The sequence below is a fragment of the Ciconia boyciana genome, chromosome 4 (assembly GCF_034638445.1).
Source record: "Ciconia boyciana chromosome 4, ASM3463844v1, whole genome shotgun sequence".
In the NCBI taxonomy this organism is placed as follows: Eukaryota; Metazoa; Chordata; class Aves; order Ciconiiformes; family Ciconiidae; genus Ciconia; species Ciconia boyciana.
Window position 1 is genome coordinate 1622353 of NC_132937.1, and position 26274 is coordinate 1648626.

General features: G+C 39.0%; 1 protein-coding gene across 3 annotated transcripts in view; it reads right to left on the reverse strand.

Annotated features, from left to right (window-relative positions):
- The window catches only part of LOC140650888 (chromodomain-helicase-DNA-binding protein 1-like), a 60716-nt gene that overhangs the window by 28570 nt on the left and 5872 nt on the right, over positions 1-26274 (reverse strand). Inside the window, exons 3-12 of one of the 3 annotated variants that reach the window (XM_072859716.1) lie at positions 15300-15507; positions 13066-13167; positions 11007-11074; positions 8658-8807; positions 8113-8357; positions 2597-2822; positions 1551-1651; positions 1117-1295; positions 675-802; positions 376-592 (exon numbers count right to left, since the gene is read on the reverse strand). In XM_072859716.1, the coding sequence (XP_072715817.1) occupies positions 376-592; positions 675-802; positions 1117-1295; positions 1551-1651; positions 2597-2822; positions 8113-8357; positions 8658-8807; positions 11007-11074; positions 13066-13167; positions 15300-15507 (1624 nt within the window). Of the gene's footprint in view, positions 1-375; positions 593-674; positions 803-1116; positions 1296-1550; positions 1652-2596; positions 2823-8112; positions 8358-8657; positions 8808-11006; positions 11075-12430; positions 12689-13065; positions 13168-15299; positions 15508-26274 lie in introns of those variants that run through there. The other 2 variants (XM_072859717.1, XM_072859718.1) reach the window with 2 other exon arrangements.

The window sequence follows — 26274 nt, forward strand, 5'->3', positions numbered from 1 at the left end:
TTTGTTTTTGTTTTTAAAACTTTAATGGATAAGGTTACTTACATTCCTCCTTTCAGAAAACAAATTAAGATTATGTCTGTCTGGCTTAAATATTTATTTTATGCACCTAAATAATCACATGACAAAAGACAATTTATTTTCAAATTCAAGGTTGCATTTTAAATCCTTTTTATTATTAAGCAGGAATTAAATCTTTCACATACATTTATATCAGGTCAAAATTTATGCTTTTAATTTGCATTTTAAACACATACAATGTTTCAAATAAGTATTTGCTCATTCCTAATCAAAATATTGGAGATTAGCATAAGACAGGAACATGAAATGAGTCTTATTTACCACTAATCTTTTTCAATGATACAAAGAAATACTCACCATATTTCTGCTAGTTATATCTCCTAAGTAAACCACAGCATTCATCTGAGGAGCCCAAGTTTGAATCTCTCTCTGCCAAGATGTCAAGGTAGAAAGTGGCACGACTAGCAAGAAAGGCCCATACAGTTGATGTTCGTGAAACAGGTAGTTCAGAAAAGAAATTGTTTGTATTGTTTTACCCAGACCCATTTCATCTGCAAGAATACAACTATTCCCTCTAAAAAACAAAAAACAAACAAACAAAAATTATAAATGCTTTCAAATTAAAAACAGCAAGACTAATTTAAGACTATACTTACTTGCACCACGAGTGAGCAAGCCAGTTCAGTCCATTTAACTGATAATCTCTTAACTCTAAACTCTCATGTCCTCCAATATAAGATGGTTGCTTCTTTAGTGCAACAAACCTCGGCCTCTGTTTTAGAATCTGTCAAAAGCAAATTGAGCATCAGTCCTACTACTAAGTGAAGTTACCAAAATGTCATCTTATAGAAAAAAAAAAGGAGCAATAGGAATCTGTTTGGTCACCAAGTCTACTCTTTATTCATCACAGACAACTAGGCCATATAACAATATCAACCCATTTGCAAGCTAAAATTAGTTTGACTGCTGATCTAAATTCCACTGGATAACATTCAAAAATATTTTATAATATGCATCTTATTTCTGGATGCATAAAATACGTCAACTTTTTTTTTAAATTATCGCAACTGTATAAATCCATTGAAATTACACACTCACCTTGCAGTCCTTAAATGGAGTGGTCTTGGATTGATTTCTGCTAAAATACTCATCAATACACGCCTGAAATTTTTTGGCAATGAGAGCACCGTCTTCCCAGCTACATTCTGAGTAAGGTAGACCCTGCCATTTGCAATAATAATCTGGATAACCAGCTGCTGATTTCTGATTTGAATGAGCTGCAGAAATGCATCAGAGATACCAGATCAATATTTTCCTTCTGCATTTTAAGAAAGCACTCATTGTAGGTGATAAGACAACATGAACTAGTTTCACAGCAAAGACAGTATGACAACTTTTCATCAGAGATTTTGTTTTGCCTTAAGTTGTTAGGGATATTAATAACCTAAATTTCTTAACTATAAATTCAACATGCAAGCAATAAACTTGTAATATTCTCAACACTGTTCTCCATCTGGAAGTTTGTCACGTACCAATTATCCTTTCCACTATTTGATACTGTTTATGTAGATCATCTGTAAGTTCCTGCTGGCAGTTATAATATTCCACGTCTTCCGGAGAAGCATTTTTCAGCCTGAAATGGGAAATTATTTGCAGCACTTATTACATCATGTAGTTCTAAAACTAAGAAAAGCTGGCAATTTCAAAGCTCTGAACATAAGCACCATAGGAATGCTGCTTAGAGAGCTGCTTTGAAGAAGCTACAACTCTGAAATTCCTGCTATAAAAGTGTTGCATCTGGCCTAGGTACCTCATCATTGATGACTGAGAAAGCTTATCAAGAGACATTACTATCAGCTACAGCTTGTACTAGTCATGCAGATCATTTACAATATCTGTTCTCAACACTGAGTAGTGTATTTCACATGGTATTTTCACGGAACAGCACCGATGGCTCACTATAAGAACCTATCTTATGAGTAGGTGTCACTAAAAATCCCACCACTATTCATAGATTATATTAAACATACTAATAAAATGGAATACCAAAACATAGCACTAAAACATAAGGATTTTTTTCACTTCTTGGTTCTGAGGCTTTAACAGAAGTTTGAGCCAAGAAAACTAAATGCTGTAATGTTTTGAGTGCTTTAGCCATTTCTGATTTTTTTTTAATCTCTGCAGCAATTCCCGAAGAACTCTGATCAAAATACAATCAATCAATAACAAAATTAGTAAATGGTAAGATTTAAAACAAAAACAGAAAACCCACCACCCATCTTGTTAAAACTTCATTTATAAGACATTAAAATCTAGGTGCAGAAGCTGCTTCCTTAAAGGCCTGATTTTACAAGATGTGTGAGTATTCTCACTTGCTCAAGTAAAGTTGGTATGCTCAGAATCTTACAAGATCATAAGGTGTTAGGGAAACTTCAACTTTAAAGCTTTTGTCTTCCTGTTGTATATGTACTTGAAACTATGCTTTCACAAAGAGGCAATAGAACTCACAGAAACACAATAAAACATCTATATTGTTACAAAAAAAATGTAACGTGGAAGTAGTTATAAAAATACTCACCAGCGTTTTGTTTCCTGATCCTTTTTCTTATAGTTGTCCAGTTTCTTCATTCCTTTAACATTTTGTTGCTTCAGTGTTTCCTCAGTTTCCCAAGTATTATGGATGTGTGACCAGCCTTTCCATTTAATAAGATACTGTATTTCTCCTAGCTCCTTTGATTTTTCAAACCCAGTATTTGGGTCACCATCTGCCTCAACTGCATAGATGGTGGTTGCAGCACCAGTGGCTGATAAAGAAACCACACCATAAGGCTTGATTAAGGCTTAATTTACTGCCATAAATTAACCAGTAAAAAACATACTGCAGAAAGCAATTTGCGATGCTCTTATATGAGCATGTAACTTGAATAATTATATCTACACCTCTTATGTCACTCCTCTTATTTGAAGAATTGTGATGTAGCTATATTAACACACACACAAGTATACCAACAAGATTCAAAAAAGCAACCAAAAAACTTTGCATCAAACCTATAGTATCTCATCTCATAAGAATTTTCTTAGCATTCCTAGTTTTTCTAGTGATCCCCAGAGAATGCTCCACTAACACTGCTTGCTGTCATCTTTGCTATATCATTCTTACCTCTGAGAATATAACAGATATTTGACACTGTGCTTAATCGGCCTTGAGACTTGAATAGTCTACTATTCAGTTATTACTATGGATGCTATAAATCCAATTCACAAAATCAAAGAATGGTTGAGGTTGGACGGGACCCCTGCAAGTCATCTGGTCCAACCCCCATGCTCAAACAAGGTCACCTAGAGCCAGTTGCCCAAGACCACATCCAGATGGCTTTTGAATATCTCCAAGGAGGGAAACTCCACCACCTCTCTGAACAACCTGTTCCAGTGTTCAGTCACCCTCACGGTCAAAAAAAGTGTTTCCTGATGTTCAGATGGAACCTCTCATGTTTCAGTTTGTGCCCATTGCCTCTTGTCCTGTCACTGAGCACCACTGAAAAAAGCCTGGCTCCGTCCTCTTTGCACCCTCCCTTCAGGTATTTATATACATTAATGAGATCCCCACTGAGCCTTCTCTTCTCTGTCCAGGCTCACTCAGCTTTTCCTCATAGGATACATGCTCCAGTTCCTTCATCATCTTAAGTGGCCCTTTGTTGGACTTTCTCCAGTAGTGCCATCAGTCTCTTGTACGGGGGAGCCCAATACTGGACACAATACTCCAGATGCGGCCTCACCAATGCTGAACAGAGGGGAAGGATCACCTCCCTCGACCTTGCTGGCAGTACTTTGCCTAATGCAGCCCAGGATACCATTAACCTTCTTTGCAGCAAGGGCACGTTGCTGGCTCATGTTCAACTTGGAGTCCACCAGGACCCCCAGGGCCTTTTCTGTAAAGCTGCTTTCCAGCTGGGCAGCCCCCCAGCATGTACTGCATGGGGTTGATCCTCCCCAGGTGCAGGACTTGGCACTTCCCCTTGTTGAACTCCATGAGTTTCCTGTCAGCCCATTTCTCCAGCCTGTCAAGGTCCCTCTGGATGGCAGCACATCCCTCTGGCCTATCAGCCACTCCTCCCACTTTGGTGTCATGTGCAAACATGCTGAGGGTACACTCTGCCCCATCATCCAGATCATTAATGAAGATGTTCAACAGGACTGGACCCATTATTGACCCCTGGGGTACACTGCTAGTTACTGGCCTCCAGCTAGACTTCGTGCCACTGATCACCACCCTCTGGGCCCGGCCATTCAGCCAGTTTTCAATCCACCTCACTGTCTGCTCATCCAGCCCATACATCAACAGCTTGTCCATGAGGGTCTTATGGGAGAGTGTCAAAGGCCTTCCTTAAATCCAGTTAGACAATATCCACTGCTCTCCCCTCATCTACCAAGCCAGTCACTTTATTGCAGAAGGTTATTAAGTTGGTCAAGCATGACTTCCCCTTGATGAAGCCATATTGACTACTCCTGATGACCTTCTTGTCTTTCATGTGCCTGGAAATGGTTTCTAGGATTAGCTGCTCCATCACCTTCCCAGGGACTGAGGTGAGGCTGACCAGCCTGAAATTCCGTGGGTCCTCCCTTCTTGCAGACAGGAGAGACGTGCAAACTGGTAACAACAGACAAGAAGGCTGAGGTACTCAACAACCTCTTTGCCTCAGTCTTCACTGGCAACCTCTCTTCCCACACCTCTTGAGTGGATGGACCTCAAGGCAGGGACTGGGGGAGCAAAGTCCCTCCCACTGCAAGAGAAGATCAGATTCGTGACCACCTGAGGAACCTGAACATACATAGGTCTATGGGACCTGATGAGATGCATCCCAAAGTCCTGAGGGAATTGGCTGATGTAGCTGCCAAGCCACTCTCCATGATATTTGAAAAGTCATGGCACTCAGGTGACTGTAAAAAGGGAAACATTGCACCCATTTTTAAAAAGGGTAGAAAGGAGGCCCCTGGGAACTACCGACCTGTCAGCCTCACCTCTGTGCCTGGGAAGAGCATGGAACAGATCCTCCTAGAAGCTATGCTAAGGCACATGGAGGACAGGGAGGGGATTCGAGACAGCCAACATGGCTTTACCAAGGGCAAGTCTTGCCTGACCAACCTAGTGGCCTTCTATGATGGAGTGACTACACCAGTAGACAAGTGAAGAGATACAGATGTCATCTATCTGGACTTCTGTAAAGCCTTTGACATGGTCCCCTACAACATCCTTCTCTCTAAATTGGAGAGATATGGATTTGATGGGTGGACTGTTCAGTGGCTGAGGAATTGCTTGGATGGTCACATCCAGAGGGTAGTGGTCAACGGCTCAATGTCCAGATGGAGATCGGTGACAAGTGGTGTCCCTCAGGGGTCTGTATTGGGACCAATCCTGTTTAATATCTTCATCAATGACATAGACAGTGGGATCGGGTGCACCCTCAGCAAGTTTGCAGATGACACCAAGCTGAGTGGTGCAGTTGACATGCCTGAGGGATGGGATGCCATCCAGAGGGACCTGGACAAGCTGGAGAAGTGGGCCCAGGTGAACCTCATGAGGTTCAACAAGGCCAAGTGCAGGGTCCTACACCTGGGTCAGGGCAACCCCTGGTATCCATACAGGCTGGGGGATGATGTGATCGAGAGCAGCCCTGCAGAGAAGGACTTGGGGATACTGGTGGACGAAAAGCTGGACATGAGCCAACAATGTGCGCTCGCAGCCCAGAAGGCCAACCGTAACCTGGGCTGCATCAAAAGCAGCGTGGCCAGCAGGTCGAGGGAGGTGATTCTGCCCCTCTACTCTGCTCTGGTGAGACCCCCCCACCTGGAGTACTGCATCCAGCTCTGGGGTCCCCAGTACAAGAAAGACATGGACCTGTTGGAGCGGGTCCAGAGGAGGGCCATGAAAATGATCAGAGGGCTGGAACACCTCTCCTGTGAAGAAAGGCTGAGAGAGTTGGGGTTGTTCAGCCTGGAGAAGAGAAGGCTGCGGGGAGACCTTATTGTGGCCTTTCAATACTTAAAGGGGGCTTATAAGATGGGGACAGACTTTTTAGTAGGGCCTGTAGCAATAGGACAAGGGGTAGTGGTTTTAAACTAAAAGAAGGTAGATTCAGACTAGATATAAGGAAGAAATTTTTTACAATGAGGGTGGTGAAACACTGGAACAGGTTGCCCAGAGAGGTGGTAGATTCCCCATCCCTGGAAACATTCAAGGTCAGGTTGGACGGGGCTCTGAGCAACCTGATCTAGTTGAAGATGCCCCTGCCCATTGCAGGGGAGGTTGGACTAGATGACCTTTAAAGGTCCCTTCCAACCCAAACCATTCTATGATTCTATGATATTTGCTTGCCTCCAGTCCTCGGGCACCTCTCCCAGTTGCCATGATCAATCAAAGATTATCAAGAGAAGCCTCGCAATGACATCTGCCAGCTCCCTCAGCACTTGTGGGTGCATCCCATCAGGACCCATGGATTTACATATGTCCAATTTGCCTAAGTATTCCCTGACCTGATCCTCTTCCACCAAGGGTACATCTTCCTTGCTCCAGACTTTCCTCTGGTCTCTGGGGCCAGGGATTCCTGAAGGCTGGTCTTACTAGTAAAGACTGAGATGAAGAAGGCATTCAGTACCTCAGCCTTTTCCATGTCCTGTGTTACCAGGACCCTGCCCCATTCAGCAGCATGCCCACATGTTCCCTAGTCTTCCTTTTGTCACCTATATACTTATGGAGGCCCTTCTTGTTGCCTTTGACAACCCTCGCCAGATTCAATTCCAAGTGGGCTTTGCTTTCCTAACTGCGTCTCTGCATGCTTGGAAAGTGTCTCTGTATTCCTTCCAGGTTACCGGTCCCTGCTTCCACCTTCCGTATACCTCCTTTTTGTTTCTGAGTTTTGCCAGGAGCTCCTTGTTTATCCATGCAGGCCTACTGGCATTTTTGCCTGACTTCCTGCTCGTAGAGATGGGCTGCTCTTGAACTATTTCTTCCTAATCTTGTTTTACTACTCCCCCCCCCATCTTTGGAATCTTATGTGGGGTAATTTTTAATTAAATACAGTCAGTATTACAGCTGAAGCACACTAGCAGCAGGAAACAGGCTTATTTCTGTGAGGAGAGCCAAATAAGGAAGTGGACCCAACCAGATGCAGGGGACAGATATAGCAACAGAGCATGGCAATAGCAGAGGACAGCACAAGCAGTAACAACATCTGGGCATGCAGAATATAAGAAGCCTAGTCCAAAAGGCTTTTAACACAGTGGTGACTCTGTACATTGGAGTAAGGTGCTAGAGTAAGAATACACGGGAATTTAGGACAGTATGGGAAAAGAAAGTTGAGAGGAAAGAGAGTGCAAGCTCTGAGATAGGTCAGAAACTCTAAAGATCAGGTATAACTAATGGAGAAAGGCAGTTCTGAAGTGTGAGTAGGCCCAAGTTTTCTATAATCAGAACCCTAATTTGCAGGCTAAAAAAAAAACAAACAACCAAACACATAAGCAGGACACTGCATCCCATCAGCTGCTGGAAATACGACACCCCTACCATCATTCATAGAATTACTTTTAGAAGTCCACATGCAAGCACACCACTGAAATTTTAGATTCCACCATCCATTGCATTGTATTGGGACTATTTGTACAGGAATAACTGAAATCACAATCTCAATGGTTCAGCCTTCCCAACATCATCCTTCAGCATTCAGGCTACTGGTTAGCTATCCTATCCAGTCCACTTTTTCTCCATCCCCCTGTATACAGTTTATACCTATCAGGGATCAATAAACTGTACAAATAGTGGTATAACAGTATGGTACACATTTATGCAATATGGAGCTATATTCCACTTCATTTTTTCTTTTTGCATTAATTAGTTACTTAAGTTCTTCTATGTTTTACTTTATAAGGTTTACAAAAGAAACATCCTTATGAGTATGAAAAACAAAATAAGATTACTTTCTGGTATTTTTAAACTTATTATTTACAAACATCACGGGTTACCTACAGCTGAGAACAGTTGCTGTTTACATTGCACCACAATGCACTGCAGCATCTTAAGAACACCGATAAGAAAGATACCTCCTTTTCGGCCAATTCGACTATCCATAAACTTCTCTATAGTTTCAAATTCATCTTCTTCAGGCTGCGGGACATCTTCTCCACAAACTTCCAACAAGTCATCAGAATCTGTCTTGGTTTCTTCAGCTTCTTTGTAACTAACATTGACTGTTGCCTGGCGACGAGATCCTCTCTTGTCATCATCTGATGAATCAAGCTGCCTCTTTTTCTGTCCTGCAATCTTTTTGCCGCTTTTTGGCTCAATTCTTGAAGACAATAAGATACAACACAACAGTGGGGTTTCAACACAGACAACTACAAGCCTTCTGTATTTGTTTCTGAAAACATATATTTAATGACTGCTCAGTTACACCACTTTCAGTTGGAGCAGACAGGAAAGAGGTATTCAACACAAACCACTGCTATGATAACATCTTTTGTAGTTTAAAAAAAGTCTTCAAGTTCTGTAATAAATATGAATGTTTTCATTTGCCTGTATAGTAGTACAATACTTGATTACGAATTAGAAATAGTACCAGAGTATCTAAAAATGCAAGACTTCTTACCTGCTTGGAGGTTTCTGGCTTTTGACCTTGTTTTTTGGCTCATAGTCAGATTCACTATCTTCACAACTGCTTTTCTCTCTATCTTCCTCTGATTCAGAATCAGAACCAGTTCCTGATACTGACCCTGACCCAGACATTTGCCAGTCTTCACTGTACATATTCAGAGACAAAACAGTAACTCACATTAGTTTTTTGGGGTTTTTTGTTTGTTTTGTTTTTAAATCAGGTATTCACCACAGGTTTGATGCTTTAATTTCAACATTCTTCACAGAAATAAAAATGTTATAATAGTCATTTCAGCTGGAAGGACAGAAACTTATCATGAATGGATAACAGGTAAAAATGCCCAAATGGCTTCAAAGGGAGCTGAATTAAGTTTTCTATTATCAAGAGGTAGATGTAAAAAACAAATCAAACCAAAAATCTGGATTTCTGTATAAATTACAGCTTTAATAATTGAGTTAATTTGACATCAATAAACCTGAAGTCCTTAACAAGACTTTAGCTGGAAAGATACATATTTACTGGAACTTACCTATGCTCAAGTCATAAAACTCTATAACATTATATTTTGCAGAATCCAAAATTCTCTAATAGCTATGTTCCCTGTGCCTCATGTGAATAATTAGCAACTTCAGCACAGGTACCAAAAATAATGCAGAATCAGATTTGAGAAACACACAGAAAGACTTGAACCATGGCAATCTGAGAGGCATTGGCTCCCAAAAGCCCCCACTGAGCTTCCAAATCAGTGCTTCACACCCATGCAAGATAGTATGAGTAAGCCACTTGTGACTCCCAGTAGCAGTATCTCTGTGCTCCTGCTTAGCTGAGATCTTCTACTTTGCAACAGGAAAGATGTACCCACTGATGAACAGTATCTTACCTCAGACACTGTTTGTACAGACAAATTTAATCTTAATAGCTTGGGGGAGGGAGAAAAGTCTGGTGTGCATTCTTGAAAGGTTGCTAAATCTTTATACTACCATCTATTATCAGGTTTAGGGGTCTTTGACCAAGATGCTCAAACAGTACTAATGGCCTTCAAAGGTGGAATATTACTCAAAGACCTTTTCATTAAATTTCAGACCAGGAAGCCTAAGAATCAGTGCTTTGACACTTCTTTCACTTAAATATGCATTGGTCCTAGAAGTTACATTTTCATTGTGGTCAATATATCTGTGTGTCTTGGAAATACTACAGAATCATCTGTCTCCTTAAAAGGTTTTTTTTCTGCAAGCAGTAAATTAAAACACACCCAAACAACAACCCCCCCAAAATAAAAACAAAAAAACCCCACCCCAAACCAACCAACTGCCCCACCCTATGGCAAATCCACAACCTGTATTTATTTGGAGATATAAACATATAAAACACCATATTCTAGGGCTTGGATCCTGTACTAAGTTATATATAGAGAAATCTGATCTGTATGTCAGATAACAACTGCAAACATATTATTCAAAATAGGTATAAATCAAAATTGAAACACTGGATAGATGAGGTTATTTGGTTACTAGTTTCTAAACTTAAATATCTTTCCTGTAACAGAGTATGTTATTAGGTGTAATCACATTCTTAAGTAGCAGAAGACTGTTAATAACAATTCATCACTAGAGAAGTACTATTTTGCATAGCAAGCTTTTTTGCCTCCCCCTACCCCCCAATACCATTTCTTGAAGATATTATATTGGCAACCCTGAATATTGAGATGATTCAAATTAACTGGAGAAGAGGAATAAGAGAACGATTCAATATACACCGTTCATTAAAAAAAACCCAAACAAAACCCAAACAAAAACATTCCCCCCAGGTCACTACTAATGAGAAGTTATAACCTTTTTCACAAACTTTTTGATCTACAGCTTAAAACCAGCTCAATTTCAACTTAGCTTTATTGACTAGCCCAGACAGTTTATTACTGTCAAACCTGCAATAATTTTGGGGGGGGTTTGCCTCTAAAGTGTTTAGAAATTTGGCATGAACTACAGGATTCCAACTTAAATTTTATCTGAGACAACCTACTTAAGTAGTTTCCTATTTCTTCAATAATTTTCAGGGAGGACCTTCAGCTCAAAAATATGCTGCAAATAAGACTACTTTAAAAAATAAAAAGTGCTGATGAATGTTTTTCAATAACACTGTAGGTAATACAGTCTCTTTTACTCAGAAATGAATAGTGATATATGTGTTCCTTTGAGAGTATTTATTTTAAAATATTCCAAAACATTAATCAAAATTGAGAAGCACAAGATTATGTATTTCAAGTGCAGAGAAGTGAAGCCTGGGTAATTATAAGCATTATGTCACCATAACAAAAAATTATATTATTTATGAAAAACATCTTACTCTCTATGTTTTTTCTTCTTGGTTTCACTGGAAGAGTCATCTGCAGAATCTTCACTGCTCAATGAATCCTGCAGATGAAGAAAAGAATATATATGATTCATTACCACAAAAAGAATTAAGTATTTTTAGAATTAAAAAGATAATTCAGCTCCCACTTTCAGACTGAAATCATATTCGTAATGTCTTATCCTCTTCATCCCCCTCAATGTGTCCACTGATATTGAATAAGATCAGGATTGCTATTGATTTCATATTTCTTCATCTATGAATATACCATGTCAGCAGAACTCTAGAAAACACTACAAAAAGAACCCGTCTTAAAATATAATCATTGTGCCTGCATATAGACATAGTTTAGACTGCTGCAAGTTAATAAATCAAGATGAAGGTTCTATCAAAAGCCTAATAAAATCTCCTGCCCTTTGAGAGCTCTCTCACCTTTCATATCCTCTCACATTTAACCACTAAGAAAATTTTGAGAATAGCATGTATGTTTCTTCTCTCTCCACTCCTAAACAAAAAATAATAAATAAATTGATGAACCCTCTTAAAATTATTTTCCTAAAACCAATCTCATAGAGATTAAATTCAGATCATTTTTATCCTGAAAGAGTCTTCAGGAAAAGAGTACTTAGCAACAGCTATAAATTAATATTTTAACTATATATGATTAACTCCTTTGTTTAGTTTTAATGATGAGCAGCTAAATCTGACCAAAAAAAATAGACGCCCAGAGTAATGATTAAAGACTTGTGATCACAATGCTTACTTTTTTTTTATAATTAAGGAAATATGAAAGTCTGCTTTTAAATAAATTCTAATTCACAGTCACTAGTGTCCTTAAAAGATATTCCTACTGCACAAAGTTAACTTTTGTTTAGCCTATAGTTTAGGTTTTAAAAATCTCTAAAACTGAAGTATGGTTCTCAAAATACAAGAATTCTTTTATAACTGTTACAAAAGTTGCAAAAATCTAGCTTTCTACTCCATATAGTGTTTTTGAAAACTGCAGCAGCTACCTTTATATAGAAATTATAGTGGAAAAGTCTTTTAGTATTTTTAACTGTCTTTATGGAACTCAGAAGGCAGAAATGCTTTATGGAACTCAGAAGGCTTTCTTGTTGGCCAAGAAAGCCAACAGCATCCTGGTTTGTATCAGAAATAGTGTGGCCAGCAGGACTAGGGAAGTGATCATCATCCCCCTGTACTCGGCACTGGTGAGGCCACACCTCGAATGCTGTGTTCAGTTTTGGGCCCCTCACTACAAGAGAGACATTGAGGTGCTGGAGCGTGTCCAGAGAAGGCCAATGAAGCTGGGGAAGGGTCTAGAGCAGAAGTGTGATGAGGAGCAGCTGAGGGAACTGGGGTTGTTTAGCCTGGAGAAAAGGAGGTTCAGGGGAGACCTTATTGCTCTCTACAACTACCTGAAATGAGGTTGTAGCGAGGTGGGTGTCAGTCTCTTCTCCCAAGTAACTAGCGATAGGACGAGAGGAAATGGCCTCAAGTTGCACCAGGGGAGGTTTAGATTGGATATCAGGAAAAATTTCTTTACTGAAAGGGTGGTCAAGCATTGGAACAGGCTGCCCAGAGAGGTGGTGGAGTCACCATCCCTGGAGGAGTTCAAAAAACGTGTAGACGTGACACTTCAGGACATGGTTTAGTAGGCATGGAGGTGTTGGGTTGACAGTTGGACTAGATGATCCTAGAGGTCTTTTCCAACCTTAATGATTCTATGATTCTATGAAATACAATGAAAGTTAATACTACGTGACTTGAAAATTTTGTTCATACATCACAGAATATCTAGCTAAAAATATCAATCTAAACTGCTATCATTTTGGCACAACTGACCTGAAAACATGCAACTAAATTTCCCCCCCCATGTTTCTTTATAAACATGTCAGTTATTTGAACATTACTTTTATAGACTAAACCCAGACTTTTGAAACACACACACTCTTAAGAGAACAGAACTTGGCTCTACATAATTTTATTCTAACATATGGGGTAATGAGACATGCATGTTTACATTTTATTTACTAACTTATATGTTATTTACCTCTTCTGAACCACTGTCTGATGAAGCTGCCTTCTGCTGTTGTTGCTTCTTGAGCACTGCTGATCTCTGCACAGCAAGTATACTTGGACTGGACTTCCAAAACTGAATTGGAATTCAGATACAAGAGTCATTTAAACCTATTGAAACTTTAATGTTTACCACATACTTACTTGTCTTAAGATGAGCAGCATCACTATTAAGATGGATCTCACTTTTATTAATAATAAAAAACTCACTATAAAATACCACATGCATTAATAATATTGGATAGCATTTTAAAGTAGTGAGACTTCTGCAGAAAGGAATGTTATATGAGAATTGCCGGCACAATTTTTACATTAAGTATAACAATAGTTGTGCAGGCCTCTGTATTATTAAGATAACTTTTTTTTGAAAGTAAATTTTTAAACTGATCTAGATAAGTCCTTTCAGGCCACTTAGCTGATATATTTTTGCTTCATATGGGAATACCGAAGTACACAGAATCATAGAATATCTCGAGTTGGAAGGACCCATAAGGATCATCGAGTCCAACTCCCTGGTCCTCGCAGGGCTACCTAACACTAAACCATATGACTAAGAGCATCCTCCAGACACTCCTTGAACTCTGACAGGCTTGGAGCCATGACCACTTCCCTGGGGAGCCTGTTCCAGTGACCAACCACCCTCTCAGTGAAGAACCTTTTCCTAATGTCCAATCTGAACTTCCCCTGAGGCAGCTTCATTCCATTTCCTCATGTCCTATTGCTGGTCACCACAGAGAGGAGATCAGCACCTCCCCCTCCCCTGCCCCCCTTGAGGAAGCTGTAGGCTGTGATGAGGTCACCCCTCAGCCTTCTCCAAGCTGAACAAGCCAAGTGACCTCAGCCGCTCCTCCTAAGTCTTGCCCTCAAGACCTTTCACCATCTTGGTCGCCCTCCTCTGGACACACTCTAATAGTTTGATGTCCTTCTATTGAGGCGCCCAAAACTGCACACAGTACTCGAGGTGGGGCTGCACCAGTGCAGTGTAGATTGGGACAATCACCTCCCTCGACTGGCCAGCTATGCCATGCTTGATGCACCCCAGGACACAGTTGGCCCTTTTGGCTGCCAGGGCACACTGTTGACTCGTATTCAACTTGCCATCAACCCAAACCCCCAGATCTCTTTCCACAGGGCTGCTCTCCAGCCTCTCGTCCCCCAATTTGTATGTATACCCAGGATTACCCCGTCCCAGGTGCAGAATCTGGCACTTGCTCTTGTTAAATTTCATACGGTTGGTGATTGCCCAGCTCTCTAGTCTATCCAGATCTCTCTGTAAGGCGTCTCTACCCTCGAGGGAGTCCGCAGCTCCTCCTAGTTTAGTATCATTGGCAAACTTACTTAATGTACATTTGATTCCTGCGCCCAGATCATTTATAAAAACATTGAAGAGCACTGGCCCTAAAATTGAGCCCTGGGGAACCCCACTGCTGACTGGCCACCAGCCTGATGTAACCCCATTTTCTATAACTCTTTGAGCCCGACCCATCAGCCAATTATTCATCCATCATATTATGGACTTGTCTAGCTGTGTGCTGGACATTTTGTCCAGAAGGATACTGTGAGAGACAGTATCAAAAGCATGAACATGAACAACAACAAAAAGCCCCACAAAAACAGAATCCTTAACAGCCTTTGAATCTTACGGTAGGAAATATTTTATTACCTTTCATATATATCATATATCATCCAAATTAAGGCCATATTACACAGAGAAACAGAGGAGAGTTCAGGTAACTTTCATCCATTGCATTTAAGAGATTTCTAAACAGCACTTTTTATTTTTCTAAATTTGGCAGACTTTTTCCCCATACAGAAGACAAGCCGTATCTAAGCCTGAAATTGTCGTACAATCATTTATTGATATGAAGAAACTAAGCATCAGAGAGACAACTTAATAAAATTTTAGAAATAACAACATTATGTGTGGCTTTGCCTTCAAAAATATGCAATAAGTTAATAGGTGCTTCTGCGTGATAAAATTTAGGTAAGTATCTAACTGTAGGTATTTACAGAGATGAGAATTTAAGAGCCCAATGTTTGTTATGAGAGCTAAGCATGTGCATTCACTAACCCAATCAAGTTAAAATTCTAAGTAAAAATTATGGGGGTTTTGTTTGTTTAAATTAAAACTGCTCTTGTAACTACTCTGCACAGAGTGTTTTTTTCCCCACAAAGGGTTAATTTATGGGTTTTTTTTTTTTTTTTTACCTCAGATCCATCAACTTTTGGTGGTGGTTTAGCTTGAACTTGTTTCTTCTCTCTAGATGTGTCAGACTCTGATTCTGATTGACTGCCTGACTCTGAACCAGACTCAGAGTCACTGCTACCTGATTGACTGCTACTTCCATCACTACTGCTTCCAGAGCTTGAACCAGATCCGGAAGCTGATGCTGACCCAGAATCATCATCTGATTGGCTGCAATTAGAAGTTAACAGGATATTACACAATGGCTAATTAAACAGAATTTTTTTTAAAAGTCACATTAAAAAGACTTTAGCTTCACCTATAAATAAATTGTTAGGTTAGCTCAGACACATGGATAGCATACAAATGAATGCACTGGATTAAATAAATCAGGAATGAAATTTCAGAGTTTAATCAGATACTTTTCACTAAACCTTAAAAGAAAAAAAAAAAGAAATAAAAAAAAAAAAGAGAGAGGCAAGAAAGAAGGGAGAACATTAATCATTAATGTAGAGGAGTCAAACAAGGGTATTTCTCATCCACCCAAACCCTTACTTAGCTCTATCAAACCCCACATATTTTTGTGTATACACACACACAACTGTTTTAAGTCTTTTTAGATCAGCAGTGTGTCCCCCCCATTTTTTTTTTTTTTGAGCATGCATTTCTTCAAAGCAAATATAAACTCCGTTTTGTTTCCCTAGTTTTACTTTTTTCATAAAAACAATAGGGGAAAAAAGTATCTTTAAGGAAGTACTTGCAAACTACATTTCATGTTGTGATTTGGACCAACTATATACAAAATACTACCAAACACTTGATTAAATAAAGTGTTTATAAAAAGTAACTGGAAAACCACAAGTGTATTGTCACACATAATATAAATCCATGCAGACCATCTTATACAGTTAAAATAACAGCAGTAAAATTCCCCACACAAACTCTGAATTTGTCACTGATTATATGACTTGTGCCAAGTCATATAATCAGTGACCGTAGCATATTCTTGAGCCACTGGATTATTCCACCTGTACATTCATTTCACACTAGATTTTAAATATTATTCTATTTAAATATGTTAAGTTAAACATTTATTTCATGACTATTCAAAAAACATAGAAACATTTGGTTTTCTAAAACAATTTTACAAAGGAACAGATTTAAAACTTTAATCAAATTCCTCATTAGGTTAAATACTACCATACTTTAGAGATATCATGAGGGAAAACATTGGAATTACAACACCACACAAGCAAAATAATTTTAAATTATGTACACTTGGGTTGCAAGCATCTAAAAAGAAACAAACCCCCAGTAAAGATAAGACCAAAATCCAAAACAATAAAAACCCAAAAGCTGATATCAAAGTCTAAGCCTATCACTGCCAGCACAATTCATCTGGCTGTCAGCCAGCAAGGGGGGGGTATATGTGTGTGTGTGGGTGGTGGTAGGTTGATCATCTGCACTAGAACACACTTAACTGACATTTAAAGCCACAAAACAGAACCACTACTCTCCCTGTTGCTAACACCAATTAAATTGTACTACTGAGGGGAAAAAAATGCATGAAGCTATTCACAAACTGATTCCTGTAGACAGCACCTCAACCAACCATCTGCATCTGTTGACTTTGAAAGAAAGAAACAAAGCATGAAAAAGCTTCCTTATTTTGAAGTGGGGGATATGAAGAAATATGACTGCTGGGTTTACTTACACTTGCTGAGGAGAAAACCGGGTAGCAACAAGGCTGCTTCCAAACTTCCCATTCCTGTCATCAAGGGCCTACTTGAGGCACGATGCTATAACACTAACATATTAACCTGACTTGAAAAATAAAAGCAAGGCACCCACTGTAGAATATGACTGGAGTTTAAACTATTCACCAGAAATTAAGGGCAACATCCACCATGATTCACCAAAGATATTTTAAATACAATAGTATTATTGTACACAACTGTTACCTTACCTCTAGCGTTGGGTAAATTAGAGCATTATAAAACAATAGCATTTCTCAGCATAGCACAGTGCCATAGGTAAATGTCACAGGGACTGTGGAAGATGGTACATGAAGAGAAGAAAATTCAGCAAGGAGAAACCTCGAGACACAAGTAAATACCTGCCAGACAAGTCCCTGTGACAAAATGCCACCAAAAATGCCTAAATCCTACATTTAGATAAATAAGCAAAAATCATGTCAGTAAGATTCACAGTTGATGGGAAATTTTAACAGTTTAATGTTTTTCAACATAGGAAGTGGCAAGTTCAAAAACAAAAGGATTGTGAGATAGAAAGTAAAAGTCTAATAGATATTGCAAGCATTTGCTCAGGAGCTAGATGTAAAGAACTCGACTAATTCCAAATCATTTTCTTTATGAAGAGATCAACTAGCTATCATCTATGCTCTCCATTAAGTAATACCAATCCGTCAACAGATGTGGATCATACAATATTCAGTGTTCAGACAAAATACATAGACTCCTTATCTTGGCAACACTGCCTCTTAACAATGGTTGCCTGGGAATGGATTCCCCACTGGGCTTAGCAGGATCAGCAAAATAAGACCTATCTCATCATCCCTGCTTCTCACAATAAATTGACCCAATTTGGACATGAGGAGGGTAATATGACCAGACTGCATATCAACTAATAGTAACGCCTGAAAAAGAGTAAAAGTTTCAAAGTCAGTATTCAACTGACTTATTAATAAATGCAAGATTATAATACAAATCTGTAGCTAGAAGTAAGAGGGATTGGGAGATGAAGAAAGGAAAATACAAGAAACAATTAAAAAAAAAATCAAATAATAAGGTTCACCACAATTGTTTCAGGGCTACACTAATGAAACCCTCTACGAGGAAGAATGCATGATCACTACCGTAGACTAACAGCTAATTTGTACTTAGAATAAAGAAAAAACAGAAAGATAAAGTTTAAAGGCCCTACCATCCACAAGGTCTTACTAAGCCATCTTATCCCACAGTGTTAAATCAGCACAACAAGAAAATGGGAAAAGGCAAACTGAGCATCAGCAAGTTTTTTTGAAAACAAGACCTTGCTAAAACATTTATCAAATCTTGAGATGCTATGGCAGTGCTCATACATGCTTTAAAAAGTTTCAAATTCACTGGTAAAAAGTACCTATGGGAGTTCAAGCACAGAGGACTAGTGCATACTGAGTAGAGTTTACTTCAACTCTAGTCATCCAAATTAATGCAGATGTGTGAAACTACACTAGTTTCTGTCTGCACACCCTCTTATATGTACCACATATTCACAGAGATCTTGATGTAACTACAGCACACACAAAAAAGACAAGATGAATAGCTGTGACTTCATTTTTACTGAAGTGTGGAGAACTTGCCTATTCACTGGCCACAGGATGACCAGCTGTGGAAGGCTCTGAGGACTAGCAGCACACATTTAATTTATCATTTAATTTATCATGTGTTCTCACTGGGGGGGAGGTCCATTTCTACGCTAAGCTTCAGTAGAACTTTGACTTGGAGACACAACCCCTACAAGGGCAGTATTATAACCCAAAAGTTTGTATCTGCAAAGGAGGTAGGAAGCAGGGCAATATATGAGTACATTCTGCAATGAAGATACACTATAGATTGCTGAGACCGTAACAAGCAGCACTGCACGACACAATACTTTTAAAACTCCAATAGCTGCAATAGTCTGTATATCAAAGGACTTTCCTCTGAGAAATATAAGGGATTTAAACCAACAGTAACAGTGATGAGGAACCCTAGGCAAAACACACACTATACAGTAAATGCTACAGGATAAATGCTCAATTTTCAGCATTAAAAAAAAAAAACAAACCACACCACCAACCCCCCCCAAAACACCCCCAAAACCCAACTTTTCCAAAAATCAGAGAGAAAATTCATATTTTTATTTCTACCACTGAGATCACTGTAGTCTAAGAGCCAGAAGAGAACAAGTTTATGCCAAGGCAAATCACTAGCTGTCACATATTTCCAGGTGCAGACTGTGTCCTTGTTTTTCCTGTACTTCGGCCAAACCTTAAAAAAAAATATATATATTTTTTTAAAACATTCCTTCTTTCACAAAGTGTAAAACTGATATGTCAGTATTTCAAACTATTACGTTCAACTGACTTTTTTAAAAAAAAAGAACTTAATACTAGCATCTTTCAAATTCAATTTTACACTAACATAGGTGTCATGAAAAGGCTTAAGAACAAGGAACTCAGTTTAGCCATTCTCTCTATCAAACTCACTGCCTCTGCTCTCTCACAGAAATCATTTTTTTCTTAAACCTAGGGGAAAAATATATATATTTATATACACACATATACATACACACACACACACACACAAATAAAATTGAAAACTCATTCCCTAACCAAGCTATTTACGGATTGCAGCAGTTGAAAGAAAACATCTTTGTATCAATACCACAAAAAAAAGTCTCTTGCCTAACAGGACTACTTACCTATTCAAACAGAAGTTGAACGGAAATTTTCAGCCTAAGATTTCTCTCTCAGTTATCTTTAAAAGGTAACTACCTACATATTAGAATATGTAGGTATTAGAATTCTTATACTACCTACATATATATTCTTTTATTAGTATATATCAGTATATTAGAATATGTAGGTAGTATAAGAAACAGATCAGCATCAGCCAGACTACCAACTTGCATGATCAACTTCCAAGATAAAGAAATGCCTTACTTGTTTTTGAAGTAATACTTGTAAGAAAGCAGCAACAATAAAGATGACAGACCTATTTAACTTTCTAAAAAAAAAAATTCAAGAAAGTCTCCAAAATATGCCAAGACTTGCTTGGAACAAAGGAAGCGTTATCTAAAGAGGAGACTAAAAACCTACTTCTTCCCTCACACCAAAATGTCTGCAGCATTCTAGCCACGTCTCTTAAACAGTGCCCATAATAAAAACTGGGGTATTGAAAATTAAGTATTTTGAAAATTACATCTTACTGAAAAACTACTGTAGTAAGCTACCATAGTAATAGTTTTCAATTTCAACTTCTTTTCAACACAGCTACTAGCAGTTTGCTACACCATGTCAATTTACCACCAGAGAGCATCCCTTTTTAGCACTTTGCTTTTGCAAATGTAACTTCACTGGGATATATATGTACTTGGCTTTTTATTTTTGTTTCGCTTGTCTAGTGCTGACCTAGTCAAAATTTAACAGTCATTACTTCTCAGTATCACCTAAGCAGGACCCAGATTCACCCTGCCTCAGGACTTAATTGTAGCAAATTTTTTTGCTACAGTATTTTAGCTAATGTATTCATGAAAGAAAAACAGAACTCTCCTCCCCCAGCCTCCCCACATTTTACTGCAAACACAAAACTACTGGCACACTAAGGGGTAAAAAACAGTAATGGAGAGCAGCCTTCCTTTCTCCCTAACATGGACACATTAAATAACCCTTAGTTATTAAAAATGAACATAAATCTCTAATCCCTGTCATGGGATTACCTATGACCCTCTACCACATGAGCAGTAATTCAGATTAAACCCTAGTAGTTCAGATGCTAACCCTAGGAGGAAGGATGGAAGTATTTAAGAAAAGGTACACAGTTACACACATGCATGTGTTAAAAAAAAAAAAATTACATCTATCATCTCCTTGCAAATAGAGGGGGAACTAAGGAAGAAGCAACTTCAAAATTTCACTTTAAATGCTCCTACATTTACTCTGAATTTCAGCAATTTTCACACAATTTGAAAAATGGTACAAAGCAGCAGTATGAGCTATCACAGCTGAAGCCAAACACCTTGAAAACAGAGTCTTGGTCCTCAAACAATATATTTGCCTGCTGGTGAGTGATGCTCCATGAGAATAACTTATTTTGACATTGCTATTAATGCCCTCTCCAACCTTCCCCCAACACAGCACCCCCTTAGTGGTGTCAGTGCAGTCTGTAGAAGGAACAGATTCAGCTTTTAAAAAACATCCTACCAACTTACAGACCCCACAAAGCAGTGTAACAAGTGAGCACAACTGAACAGGGCAATATTTCTTAAGACTGCTGTCCTGAAACCAAAGTATAAAATGGTGCAAATCAATACAGAATTTAGGAAAACTAACTAAATACATTTCAAATGAAAAGGGTTTTTTTTGTTGTTGTTTTCAATTTTAGTACATGCACACACATTCCACAATGCATCATGACAGACTGCAGTTGCTTTTCCAAGTGCTTAAAATGCTATGCAGGAAGACATACAAGATATAGAAGTTTCATACACATTTCTAGCAGCTCAGATGACATTTTCTTGATCTGCTAAAATGAATACTGTAACAGCTATTATAGGGCAAAACCAATCATAATCAGCTTGAGAAAAGTTCACATTCTTTTGAGAACTTGAAAGACAAGCAATCTCTCACTTCAACAACTTCTATCAGCAGCATGCCAGAAGTGGTTTAATCTTTCTTGAGGTTGAAAAGGAAAGGAGATACAGTTTAAGACAACATGTACATTTTCTAGAAATAATCATTACAAGCTATCATTGCTAACCAATCTACAAGTGAGAGCATTTCAGACTATACCAAAATTTGACTTTTAAAATAGTTGTTCCATTAGGGGAAAGAGAAAACACACCCCCCACCAAAACAACCCCTCCCCAAAACACAACACACTTCCATGACAGCAAGACTGTTTCCTTTTATCCTTTTATTAAAAGGAGCAGAACCTAAGTTCTATAATAAAGGCATTTAAAATGTAAATTCATGGAAATAATAGCTGAGGTAGCCATATTTTAACATCCTTGTAATGTTTTCTTTTCCTCCTTTGCCTATGTGCTTCTTTGATTTTTCCCTGCATTATCTGTGGTGTAGTATACAAGCAATTCCTCCTCTAGCTAAAGAGCTTTAAATATTATCTGATGCTGTCCAGCTAGGGTCCATAATTTGTCTAACTTTCCTCAAAATGAGTAATGCCTATTAACACAAAATAGCACCACTGAACTCTACAAGATTAATCACTTGAACTGGCACTACTAATTACTGAGATTCTGGTATTGTATTCCTAGCGTTAGGATGCAAGGAACATTAAAACTCAAACATTTCTTTGACCAAAGACTCAGAATACTGTCATAATTACCTGCTACCTAATGTTGTTACATAAATATCATCTCAGGAACAGCAATTCTGATCCTCTGCTCTCCAGAGTTCCTCTTACATAAGAGGACAGGCAAAGTGCTTTATTTCTTGCCCCCTTCTCTTCCTGTACAGTCCAGGGTCAGTGCCTTTTCTTTAGATGCTTTTATTTGAAACAGTTCAGCAAAAGGTGAAAGAGGACACCATACTCATCCTGTTGTGGACACCTGAAGTAGCCTAAAAGAGAGGGTTTGGGTACAACACAACCAGCCTTTTTTCCCCTCTTTCAAAAAAGCCTGCTTGAAACTGGAAGGTAGGAGGCAATCTTCAGGCACCTAAGCCTAAATTAGAACCTTCCTGTCTTTCCCTCACCCTTTCTGAATATACTCAAGAGACTGGTAGAAAAACCATACATACCTTACATATAACGAGAGAAAGAGACAGTGTACAGAACTTAATTTTCAGTTAACTATTCACCTGCGTTTGTCAATTTACCCTATCCTACCTTGTCACATTATGTCCTCCCTTTACTCTGCTCTTGCATTGCTGTCCTCTTCCAACCAACTCTATCCTGTGGTGTAATTTGCTTTTTTTTTTTCCCCCCTCCCTTCTTCACTGATGAACGTGCTTCCAAGAAGAGACCAAACATCAACAGAAATTATAAATACTATCAAGACTAGAATTGGAAGAACTCTAGATCTAAAACAATAGGGCAAGGCAAATTAAGCTACAGAATAAAGATGCTGTTAATATGATGTATACAGAAAGGGAATATTCAGTATTTGCTGTTGAAGAGCATTTGTGCTCTTTTAGATACTTAATTCTGTTACTCAAAACAGAATTCCTGCTTTTGTAAGTCCCTCTTTCAAAAATGTGTCATATAAGCCTTCCTCCCCCTGCTTCAAGCAATTTTTTGTTTATATATATTATATATAAAAAACCCAATAAAATTAAAACAGTATTATTTGATAAAAGGTATTCTTGAATAAGAAACCATACGTTACATACACTGTACTTTGTTCAATTGAAAAAACAAACAAACAACCAAATCCCAAACCAACAACACTAAACAAAGACAGGAATGCATGAGACTGCACAAAACAGTTATAGGAGCATCACAGGACCATGGAAAAAAAGAAGCGAAAGTTATGGATAAAGCAATAATGATGACCTCTTCAGTCCTGTTGAAGTGAGACTACTTCTCTACCATGCAAACAAATCACTGCAGTGATGACAAAGTTAACTGACAATGCTAACCTGCAGTAGTAGGCATGCAGGAATATATACTAAGAATGAATAGCACGCTCTCAGGATGGGATTTCTACATGAAGAAGTATAGCTTCATGTATGTTGGCAAACCAATGTAAAGTCTACAGAGAGCATCTTCCAGGATATGTAGTAAAGAAGCTTCTCACACCCCTAGCCCTTGAGTCAAATAGTTGCATTTGTACAGCAGCATATGTCAAATCTGATTTGGTATGAAAGTTTGACACAACTAAGAAGTTAGTCTGTATTACATTTTATAGACACTGTCTCTGGATATTCTCAATATATTCAAGAGCAATTTAAGAGAGATCCACAAAAGCAATATTTATTTTCAAACTATTTTGCAAGAAAAGCAAGATAGCTTACTGAGAGTATCAAGAGATAACTGTTGCATGTTTGCACCTGTTAATTTTTCAAACCCCAATAAATATCTATGGAGTAAAATAAGAGTATGCTTTAGGGAGATGACAGGAGAAGACAGACTTAAAGAAAAACATCACTGACAAACATTAAAAGCAAGCATTCTGTCACAGAGTCACTAGTTCTTTTCAGTAGTCTTAGGTTTAGCTTCACTAGCTTACCTCTTAAAACAAGGCCCCCCTGATCAGAACACACAAACTAGGAACAGTCAGCTAATTTATACAAGGCACTAGGAAGAGAAACTTCAAGACAGAAAGCCACACAAGCCATGCTGCAAAAGCACTGTTAGAGCATTTAGACTCCTGTATAAGGTCTAGGTTGATAAAGGACTCAAGAGAGGACAATTTATCACTGCTGATTTAGAGGGCATTCGTTACATTAAACTGCCTTATCAATCCTCCAATTTAAAAACAACAGGAAACAGAATATCAATTTGAGCAAAATAAAAGTTTAACCCATTAAAAACAGAAAAGATTAACTTCTGCAAGGTCTTTGAAAAGCATCTGAGATGACAGTTCACCATTATTTTAATAAACCAGAAGTCCAAGGAAGGTCATGCATTTGAATATGAAAAGCCCCTTCCAGAATGAACTAGAAATTGTCCAGAAATTAACACTAAATGCCAAACTCTTAAAACTGAAAGTTCATAGGTAAGTTTATTTAGGCAAATACAATGCAAGTGGGCTTTTTTCTTTTTTTTTTTTAATTAAACTGAACTACTCAATCTGATTTAGATGTGTAAAAGAGATTCATCTTATTCATCACCACTAATATAAAGCAAAGGGAACAAAGAGTATAAAGTTCAGGCTACCAAGAAGTGTTATTTCCCATCCTCATCTATTCTGAAGCACGAACTCGATTCCCTTTTCCTGACTTAGGCTGAAAACTCAAATTCATTTCTTGCCAATTAAAAATAAAGTAGGATGGTGAGACACAAAGACAAAACTAAAACACCTTCCTTCCCCCAACCCCCTTCTTCTCAGGCTCACTTTCACTCCTTCATTCTCAACTTTCTACCTCCTCCCCCCACCCCCGGGGGGGCAGAGAATGTGGAATGGGGGGTTGCAGTCAGTTCATAACAGCTCATCTGCTGCTCCTTCCTCCTCACACTTTTCCCCTGCTCCAACGTGGGGTCCCTCCCACAGGATAGTCCTTCAAGAACTGCTCCAGCATGGGTCCTCTCCACGGGGTACAGTCCTTCAGGAATAGACTGCTCTAGTGTGGGTCCCCCAGGGGCTGCAGTTCCTGACAGAAAACCTACTCCTGCGTGGGCTCCTCTCCAAACGCCGCAGTTCCTGCCAGGAGCCTGCTCCAGCATGTGCTCTCTACAGGCTGCATCTTCCTTCAGGACACATCCACCTGATCTGGCGTGGGGCCCTCCACAGGCTGCAGGGTGAATAGCTGCTCCACTGTGGTCTTCTCCACAGGCTGTAGGGGAATCTCTGCTCCGGCGCCTGGAGCACCTCCTCCCCCTCCTTCTTCCCTGACCTTGGTGTCTGCAGAGCTGTTTCTCTCACATTTTTCCCCCTCATTCCTCCCTCTGTCTCACATAACACTCTGCTGCACAGCGTTTTACCCTTTCTTAAATGTTATCACAGAGGTGCCACCAGCTTCACTGATTGGCTCATGTTTGGCCAGTGGCAGGCCCATTTTGGAGCCAGCTGGAACTGGCTTTGTCCAGCACAGGGGCAGTCCCTGGTCTCTTCTGATGGAGGCCGCCCTTGCAGTCTCCTCACTACCAAAACCTTGCCACATAAACCCAATACAACTCTCTCTATACATACACATTTTTTTCTTTTTTTTCCCTAATTTGTATTACCCACTTCTACCAAAAAGAAACCAATAGATGAGAATACTTCTGTAATTATGCTTGGGGAATCTTTGTTTTAACTCCCACTTCGGTTTCTTGAAAGCAGGAACTTAGAATAGTGGCTTTCAATTTATCTTTTTAATCTTCTGTGCAAGGTATGAGTTTATACAGCAAATTCAAGCCTGCTGACATGCTGACAAAGAGCTGGCTTTACTTAACTATCTTTTGTGGTCCAGAGACTATTAAATCAACAAAGCAAATTAAATTCACAGAAATTACAGTCTTGTATTAACATCAGCTTTCAAGAACATAAACAATGGTAAGGGACCTTGGTGCAAGAAGCCACTTTCTGCTTACTGGAAAAAGGAAGTACAATGCACCCCAGCCAGCTACTTTCCAG